The 10,115-nt window shown below is 52.7% G+C and overlaps 1 protein-coding gene across 1 annotated transcript; it reads left to right on the forward strand.

Moving 5' to 3' along the window:
• Positions 1-8,395: 8,395 nt before the first annotated feature.
• N7532_004346 (uncharacterized protein) lies at positions 8,396-9,750 on the forward strand (the record flags this gene model as incomplete). The annotated part of the gene is made up of 2 exons (XM_056616840.1): positions 8,396-8,608; positions 8,683-9,750. 2 exons carry the CDS (start codon positions 8,396-8,398, stop codon positions 9,748-9,750), a joined length of 1,281 nt encoding a protein of 426 aa, XP_056477197.1.
• Between the last annotated feature and the right edge of the window lie 365 nt (positions 9,751-10,115).

A 10,115-nucleotide genomic window follows, 5' to 3' on the forward strand; every position in this document is an offset into this window, starting at 1 on the left:
GCTCCGATTGCCTTCAACTTTGGCTTTCAATCGGACAATTTAAATTGGCAGCAGGGAGCAATTCACAAACTATTACTTTGTCCTACGAGTCAAGTCCACAAGCAGTCTGGGGTCATCCCTGCTGCAGAAGAACATCGATGCCAGCAAAGTCTAAAAGAGCGCCGGTAAAAAGGGATTGACCAATGTTCAGCTGCAAAGAAAAGGGGTGGGGAATAGGAGAGGCCCAAAACCAGCCTAAACCCATGGTTGAGCCTCCACAGGCATGCCCGGGTGGATCAGTCACTTTACCAAAGAGGGTCATATTGTCCTGACCATCGGGTTCGCGTTGTTAATTAGCACCACGCTTATTCGCTATGGGGGCACGCGAAGATTTTTGCGTGTAGTTCCAGTAGTTACTGGAGAAGATTGACAAGCATTAAGTCATAATCCCTTGCGATCGAGAGAAATCCCGATCGGCAGAGCTGGAAATGAAGTACTGTTGTCTCGTGAGCTACTTCTGTTTGTATGGTCTGTACGCAGAAGCAACACTGCGGTGAAAGTAGAGCATCCTGCTCAGAGAAAGGCAAATGTGCGTCTTTTCGAGGCTCCAGGGCTGTGCTGTGATGCACGTTTGACGCACCTTCTCGACGACCCGGGAATCTTGCCAGCTTAAGGATCAACCGGAGGGGAAGAATTAATTGACGTGGTGGAGCGGAGCCCACTCCGCGCTGCAGAAAAGAAAAACTTCACGTTATAGATCTCCGCAGAGGGGCCATACCAAAAAAATTTTCACCGGTCAAGTCCATGTTCAATACGTAATGAAGCTGCAGATACAGAAAGTTGAAGAGAGCCATTATTTTCGTGCTTTTATGTTTGCTCATGCATACTTGTACCTTAGGATAGTGTTCGAGGATAGGGTTATTGACGTCTTATGGTATTTGACTTTGACGATGCTCCTAATTGTGGAAATTTGAGATAGCGCTGAGCCTCAAGATAGACGAGTAAGATCGGGATTTGTCGCAGGTACCTTTGGTGTTCGATTTAAATAGTCTATTCGCCATCTTAATCGCCAATTCACGTTCTGCAAGATCAAAAGCATACCCGATCTGAATTTCCGTCTTTGTGCGTATGGTACCCGCTTGATTCGACAACCGCCACTCTGTCGCTCCGTTTTTTATGTCCAAACCACAGTGGACCAAAATTGAAAGGAAGCCGTCAACGGGGCGGGGCGAAGGTCGCAAACGAAGAGTTTTCCGCCGTACGAGGACACTACGGTGCATGGAGCCCCAGGGCTGTGTTCGACGGCCGCACTTTCCACGAGTCAAATACAGATCTTTTTAGCGGTCGCGCGTTCAGCTCGGCCGGTCTCTACCATGGTTTCTGCTTGTCGGAACGGCCCTGAGAGAAAACCGTTATTTCGATGTGGAGTTTTTGTTATGTATTCGGAACACCGAGAGGCTTTCCATGGTTTAGAACGCCCGCAGTGCCGCAGGCAGACAGGTACTCCGAGTAGCTAGTTTGCAGGTGGGACGTACAGTATTCGGCGGGCGTAGGACTGTTTTTCGTCGATACCATCCTATTCTGATATGATACCGGTGCGTTCTGTATGTATAACCAACTGCAGGTCTTGGAGAGGCCGCCGCTACTGTATAAGTAAACGAAAATCTTGGGCTCATGGAAATTCTGTGGCGAGTATGGATTACCCGACGTTTGTATGTAGGTACAGTATTGGAACTGACATGTAACTCGAGTTTAATGTTTTCAAGCGAGGGTCCTTTCAAAGTATAGCAACCAATATCTAGCGCCAATATATCCTAGCAAATCTCAAAGTCAAAAAACAATGTGGATGGCGATTCATTGAGGGCTCAGAGGTGTACCATATTACAGCCACGCAGGCAAGCCCTACCTGGCGCACGGTAGGTCAGACCGATGGCGGAATCCGCCATCATAACACGATTGCCGACACACCGTTACTTCAGATTGTACGGGTCGGATGCATGAGGAGGATTTGGGCGGGGAGATTTTCTCCCTTGCCTAGAGGCAGAACAAGACATGCAGGAACACAGGATCGACAGGGCCAAACACAACGTGAGAGAAAGGTATTAACGTGACATGGACATGGAGTTGTCGTCCCTGATCTACCACTATGCAAGGGCGATGATATATCTATGTATACCATGTCTCTACCCTGCGGTGGGGGTCAAGCAGCCACTCGAAATGAAAGTGAACGTGGTGCAATGCTGTCTCTAACGGAGATTAAAGCACCTGTAAGAGGGTCGCTGGCGAAGACTCCTTGCAAGACGTGCATTTCCTGGGCGTCGGTAGATTAAGCTTCATCCCATGTTTACTGAAGACCTCCACCCCCTTTAAAGTATTCAGTCGTGCATTCAAATTTTTTTTGCCAATTAACGGTATTACCAGCAGTAAGTCCACGATATTGATGGGAAATAAAAGCAAGAAAGGCCGTCATAATCCGTTGAATAATTTGTCACGAGCTGCCGTTGTCAACGGGTAAAAATAGCCCGATGGAAAGGTTCCAGACCAGCCCGACGGCAATCTCCAAGCGCTCTCTCCAACTTCCGTACTGTCGGCAGTTGAAACCCGGATACCACACGATGCGCGCGAGGAGTTCCCAAAAAGAACGCAACGTCGCAAGTGCGAGCCAATGCGACCGGACGACCGCCCCCTTAATGAAGCATGAGGCCCTTGCCATCCGCGGGTGGGCGCATCGGACGCGCTGTCGGCCTATACCCAGGTAAGCCGGGGGCGTCGGTGCCCTTCTACTCAATCGAGGCGCATCCACCAGAAGTTTCCAAGCCATCCGGACGCTTGCCGGGCTCTTCGCCCTAGAGGAACTCTAGCCACGGAGTACAGGGACAGTGTACGCCCTGCAGCGGGCCCATAGCGCCCACGTCCTACATCCCCCTTTTCTGGAGCCTTGGACCACTTTGCAAAGGTACCGCCTATCCAGTGGACTTTGTGCAGCGATCTTGTGTGTCAGTTTGAGCAGGCTCTCAGGTCCATGCGAAGTCCAGTCGATGTTCGTGCTCGATTTGTGTTTGGCCTAGTGGGACAAATTCCCGTCGCCGGTGCTAGGATCTTAATCCAAGGCGTCGCGCCGTGTCTTTTATTTTCGGACCCGGGCGCTTTGAGTTTGCGTCGAGTCCGTGTTGGCGGTTCCAGTTTCGTTACTTCGGGAATTAATTCTGTGTACTATAATGTTCTAGGAGGGTAGAATGCTGGCCAGAGTCGTATGTTCTGTACTTTCCACACCGTATGGCTTTAACTACTTGCGGCAAGTCTATGTATGAAGCCTGCCTGCTGTACTTCGTACATTGCCCGTTCATCAACCAAGCAAACCCTTCCTGTCATCGTCCTCTCTGGACTGTTGAAACTGGATCGACAACGCGGTGCATAGTGCCAGTCTCCTCGAGGAAAGAACTCCTGCACGGCCGCGTTCGAGGGAAAATGCGCGACTCGTGAGATGACGCTTTCCAATTCAGAAGAGGCATCCAAGCTGCGAAAGCAATGTGCTGCCCGAAATAAGCAATCATAGTAGTCATTGATAATACCCACTGTGCATCAACCACGACCCAGTGCCGGGTGTTGTCAGGTCCCTGGCATGCCAGGTGGAGGGTTCCGACCATTGGAGGCGATGCAGCCCTCAGAGCCCTGCACTAGACCGAGGGGCATGTTTGCGATCTGCCTCTGCATTTTGGCCATGTCTATCATTCACTTGCCGCACTGGGCAAGTCCCTTACGTTGTCAGGTTGTACAGATCCGAGGACCCTCTGAGATGGTTATTGGAAGTCTCCTTCTCCCCGCGAGGCAGTCAGATTCCTCCGTTGGCGGGTGGGGATTCATTTCCAGTTCCCTGTCCCTGCAATGCTCTTATCCCTCACGAATCTGGTAAATCATGATCAATACTGGAGAACGCGCGACGGGACATGTGGATCTGCATTCTTTGGGAGCCTTGGGAAGTGAGCTGCATGGCTCGTTGCTCTCCGGTGCCTACGTACATAGAATGAAGTGTAGATCTGGGCCAAGATAGATGAATCGTGCCGGTCGGAGGGACTTGCGGCATTGTAAAACGGCCGAGTCGCATAGCGCCCATTTTGTGCTGGAGGTGGAGTCATTCCAGGATTGAATGGCTGAAGTTTAAGCCTCTCAACCTTACTCCGTAGGCCTGGAGAGGAACAAGGGAACGAAGCAAGGAGACCCCACGCAAGCTCCGAGTCGCACCATGAGAGGGTGGAACGGTCACGACTCGGGGGCTATACGATTGGGTGGGGTTTGGAGGTTGACTATGGAGAATGGGATTCTAATTGTGGTGGTTGATGTACGTGGTGGCTCAGGGGGCGGTCGTGTCGCGTGTCTCCCCCGAAACCCCGACTTCAGGGCTGCCGCCATGAATAGTAATGGGCAATCTTCTGGAAGGCGAAAGGGATGCCATCGAGACATCTCACCTGTCCAAACCTCATGGGGGGGCTGCGAGACCAGGGACAAATCAAGTGCAGTCGCTTGGTCTCACAAGCAGGAGACAATAGTGACAGTCGCTCCCAGGGAACGGCGGCCGGTTCCCACGAAACGACTCTGAGAGATGGACATCCGTTGCGTGTGCAACCGGAGAGCGCGGCGTCCGACGAGACTAGTACGAGTGATAAAGTCCCGAGAAAAGGGCGAAACGGGACCTAACTAGTATTAGTAGTCGGGTCAGTAGTAAAGGGGACGTGTCGATGGCAGCTGAGGCCAGATACCCAGATCCAATCGAATCAGGATCCATGGAAGAGGATCGGGGAACGTGGGGCCTGTAGATATGTTGTCGGGGGATGAGAACCTGCTTTTGCGAGTCGTCCCCCACATGGGAGCGAGGCGAGATGATATCCCTGCAAGACCAAGGAGGCTCGGGTCAGAAGAGGGGCCTAAGGGGGGGCCGCCGTGGCGCACCATCCGTCCTCCGCAGGAAGGCAGGAAGCAGCCAAGCCGATGGCTGGATGAAGTCAATGGCAGGGCAATCCTGGGCGCCGGGCCAGTCAGGGAGCCCAGGCTGCAGGAGACCCTGGAACGCGACCGTATCGGCCTCGCTGCTAGCAGGTGAACCAGACGCTAGCTGGGCTAGCAGTTCCCAGGGGGAGGGCCCCCTCTGACGAGCCAACGAGAGAGGCGGTGCAGCTTCCGAGACGCGGTACGCAAGTCGATCCTGGGGCCATGCGCGCTCACAGTGTGGTTGATTTGAGACTGGGGGGGTGTGAAAAAGCGACCGAGTATAGAGTTGGTTTCACAGAGGAACGCAGTGTGGTGGATGGCGGTGGCAGTAAAGATCCGCCTCCTCAATACGCCAGACACGTTCCTCATACTCATACTACATAATAGGGTATACTCGGCCCAGGAACACATAGTAAATCCTCGGCTGAGCACCTGAACCGTGGATCTCCTGCTGACGAAGGACTACTGTTGGACTAGTAGGGGATCGGAAGGCTGGAGATTACTATGGAGTCCCGAACAGCAGGCTGCCTGTCCAGAACGATCGTCGCGATGTGCGAACCCACCAAGGAGCAAGTGCTGCTTTAGGTGATTTTCGAGAACAAAGCCTGCTTGCGAAGTCATTTAAGGAGTCCTCGAGGGAGTCCGTGAGGAGGGAGCAGGAATTCGTCTAGTTTCGTCGATGCGGCGCAAAACGACTGGATCGCGGCAGACGGTCAAAAACGCGATCTGGCACCACCGCTGGTATACAGGTATGAGCGAAATGCTCAGGCAAGCTACAGGCAATCGCCACGATAAGACTGCAGGGAACCCATCCAGCCCATCCGGACAGGCGTCGCAGTGGTCGACACATCCAGCGTAATGGACCCGTTTTCCCACGCGAGCAAGGGCCACTCAGGGCTGGGTCCGCGTCGGTACAGAGTACGCAGTACTGTATGCGCGTATTAGAAAGGACAGCCAAAAATCAAAGGAAAATGTAAATGTAGAGGTCATCGACACGCTATCAGTCCAAAAGTAAGGTTAAGCCGAAATGTTATTCGAATTTCGATGGAGTCGAATACATACTATTGAAGTTCAAATTACTTAATACTTAGGTATGCGCAGGTACGGGAGCGGCTCAGGCAGAAAGCCCGTTGAAGAGTCAAACCACAGTGCCCTAATTCATCGACCACTTGTGTCTGCACGTATCTGAGGTTGTTTAGCTGACTAGGGATATTCATCCCAACACCTCATTTCATGGCGTAAATTGATCTCCTACAGTTTCACCTGGCGTCCTTGCAGCGACCCCCGCCTCCCTGATACCGCGCAATACGGGGACAATACTGGAACCTCAGCCTCCACCCGGAAACCCCGTCATGACCGTACGGAGACCGCACAGCTAAGCTGCTCTTCTGTCTCAGCTCGTCTTCTTTTCTTTCCCACACCCGCCTGGAGAGAGAATCCCATTTCCTCCTCCTTGTACCTCCCTCCCCCTCCTCCCCCTTCTTCTCTTCGTCGATACCCTTTTCTTCTTCTTCCTCCCCTTCTGCCAATTTGTGGAGAGCCCGGAGCCTGGTTGACCGAGAATCGAGCACCGTCTCAATCCCTCAGTCCACCACCTCCTGTCGAGTCGAATCCCCTCCTCGAACTTGACGATCCCTCCCAATTCGACTGTTTGTTAGCTCAAACGGCGAACCCTCACTTCGTCCCGTCCGCCGGTGCCCTCCTGATCCCCGGACCCTCCGACGAAACCACCTCCCTGATCCCGCTCCTGCCGGTTAGACGAGCGAACGGTGGGGATAACACGGAACTCTTTCGGATGATTTGGAAACTCGCTGTTTTCAGATCTCCGTTCATTTAGAGCCAGTTAGCTTGGTGAGTCGACGAAAAAATTCGTCCTGCAAGGTGTGTGTTGCTCCGGCCGGAATCTTCGAGTCTCCGAACATCATACTCCATATCGATGGATGGGCCGTAGGGCATAGACTGGCATTTCAACAACGCTGTCCTCGGAAGGTGGAAAGGCATCAACGCCGAAAAAAGTGCCCAAAAAAAGGAGTCTGTTGTGTGATGGATCCGCCAGATGGTGGTGTACCACGTTCAAATTAGAACCATGTACCGAGCATCGTCGAACGCCGAGCATGATATCGCCCCTCTTCGATCGAACCGAGAGATACACTGGGAGCTGGAAAATGGGTGCAGAGTCCACGCAAGCAGGTTGTCCGGTCACTTGCGGACCCCGGCATCAGGGGGGATGATATGATATTCAGTTGGACATCAGTGCGGAATGCATGCTCCAGGGCTCTGATGTCGAATCCCTCCAGGACCGGGGCTATTTTTCAGTGGAAACTACCCTGTTCACTCCCAGGGATCGAGGTTGGCCGAAGGGGTGGTGAGAATCTCCTCCTAGACTGTGCTATTCAACATGCCGGTGGACGCACGACAGTCGATGATCAACACCCGGGGCAACACACATACCTTTTTTGTGCAGGACAATTGTTTTGGCTTTTTTCGATCGGCGGACATACATGCTGATGCTGTTCATTTCTGCAGGTTTCGGTTTTCATAACCAGTGACTTCTGTATCGTTTCCGCTCGTGTGTAAATGATATTGAGTCGTTGATCGACCAACACCCATCATCACGGCCTCTTTTTCCAATCTTCCTGGAGGTTCATTACGAACACGTTAACTCGTGAAGTGTGAGTTGTGGTGTGATTCCTTGCACGTTGCCCTCCCCTGACGATCGTGGAGGCCCCCTACATAGGGTTGTCCTGTGCCTTCATACTCCACATTCCGCAGACGCAGCGGCCCCAGGAGTGAAGGCGTTCACTCGTGCTTCATTTCTAGGACTGGCATCCCACAGAAGCCTAATTCATTGGATCATTCCTGCGTTCTTGCTTAGCCTAGATGCCAGACACGCCGTCACGGTAAGGGTTGCATTGGTACCCTCTGCCTGAAGGCTCGCTATCTGGGTTAGTATTCTCCGAAGGAGTTGATCGGCCCTGGCTGGCGTTGGATATCAGATGCCAACGGACTCGTTATCTTCACTCTTCATCATGGTCGTTTTTTTCACCTTTCCCACACACTCACTTGCATCTTTTATCGTTATTATCGCCGCTTTAATCATAATCCCTTAATTTCTGACCGCCGTCCGCTAATTTGTGCCATACCGCCTTGCAGCACCCGATTCGGCGACTTCCTCTAGGCACCCCGTCGTGGCCTTGTCTTTTCCAACTTCCAGTCTATTGCCTGGTCCACTCCTTAATTTTCCAACTACTCTCCAGTCATTCCTTCGCCATAACTAATACCGACACGGCTGTCACTCTCTATCTTCCGTCGCTGCCTGGATTACCGCCTCGGCCTTCAGGTTACTACTTCTCGACTTCTGCACTTTCGCACTTTCGACTTTCGCACCGTTAATCGACTTCCCCCTCTGCTCTTGCACGTGAACTCCAATATGGATTTCATGCGTCCCCGTTCAGGCTTCCAGCCTTGCGAGACTTTCTTTGTGGAAGATGACTTTCATCATGCCCGTGAGGAGAGACTAGCCAATGAGGAGCATGACAAGCACGTCTCTCGTGAGCGCCAGTTCGTGATTGCAGACCAGCTGTCCCGCCTTACCAGCGAGGAGCTCCGTGACGATGTCTTGCAGCACATGCTTGAAATGGACGTAAGTACTTACCATGCACCCTACAGGTTCCCCCCCCCCCCTTTCGCCATCTTACATTGACCCTGTGGCTATAGAGTCAAACTATCCCCGACGTCGAGTCCATCGATATTCAGACCGAGATTCAGTGGTTCATGCGCCCGTACCTTCTTGACTTCCTCATCGAGGCCCACACTGCCTTCCAGCTTATGCCGTCGACGTTGTTCTTGGCCATCAACCTGCTGGACCGATACTGCTCTAAGAGGGTAGTCTACAAGCGACACTACCAGCTGGTTGGATGTGCTGCTCTCCTCATTGCTGCGAAGTACAATGACAAGAAAGATCGTGTCCCCACTGTCAAGGAACTGAAGTCGATGTGCTGCTCGTTGTATGACGATGACATGTTCATCCAGATGGAATGGCACGTTCTGCAGACTCTGGGTTGGACCATTGGTCACCCTACTGTGGACAGCTTCTTGCAGGTCGCCACCTTGGATGAGGCTTACGACGCGGAAGTGGAGCACATGGCTCTGTACATCCTTGAGATTGCCCTGTTCCACCGTGATTTCGTTTCCAAGTCCTCCGCGGAGCTCGCTCGCGCTGCCTTGGCTCTGTCTCGCTGCATCTTGAACCGTCCCCAGCCCCGTGCTGCTGCGTGGGTCGCTCAGTACGACTCGATGACGCTTGTTGGTCTGTCCCAGCAACTTCACCAACCGTCGTCTGTTGTTGCCCGCAAGTACGCCTCGGCTCACTACTCTCGTGTTTCCAAGGTCCTGGAGCACTTCCTCACCCGCCAGGCTTCGCTGGCTAGCTACGCTCGATGCACCCCTCCGGTGGAGACTCCTGTGGAGTCCAAGCCGTACAATGGAGAAATCGGTCTTGCTACCCCTCAGAAGTCCCAGCAGTTGACTGCCGTTCGGCACGGAATTATGACTCCGCCGGTTACTCCCGACGGTGCTACCCTTCAGTGCCAAATGGCCTCCCAGGACCCTCACCAGGTCGTACCCGCCGTGAATATTTACTCGCCGTCGCCTGCTCCGGAGGCTGAGATGCAGTACATGCCCACCGACGCTTACCAGCAACAGGAGGCCATGTACGTCGCTCAACTGCAGCAGTTCCCTTCGCAGCAGATGAGCATCGACTCGAATTTTCCGGCTGCGATGTGAGGAATGAAGCAGGACTTTCGAAGAAACAACAGTTCACCCAAAAGTGTTTCGGCGTCTTGCACATATTCTTCGTTCGCCTCTTATTTCTATCACTCGCATAGAACTTTTTCGATGGAGCGACTGCTGATGCGTTCATTTTCGACCCGGTTAATACGTCCCCTAATCACTAAACTGTGGTTTCTTCGATGGTTCTGTCTCTTCGCCATCTCAACCAGATCTCAAACCATCTCTTCCCATTCGACATCTTCACGCTTTGCATTCGGCTTCGGTCCTCAAAACCGGAGTCGAGACCAGCCTTTTTTTTCTTCTTGTTCCAAAAATTGCATACCCCTTTTCTCTCTTTGTCGCCCATATCCCCTGGGTCA

This window comes from Penicillium argentinense (genome assembly GCF_028826775.1).
Source record: "Penicillium argentinense strain IBT 30761 chromosome Unknown utg000004l_segment0_segment0, whole genome shotgun sequence".
Taxonomy (NCBI): domain Eukaryota; kingdom Fungi; phylum Ascomycota; class Eurotiomycetes; order Eurotiales; family Aspergillaceae; genus Penicillium; species Penicillium argentinense.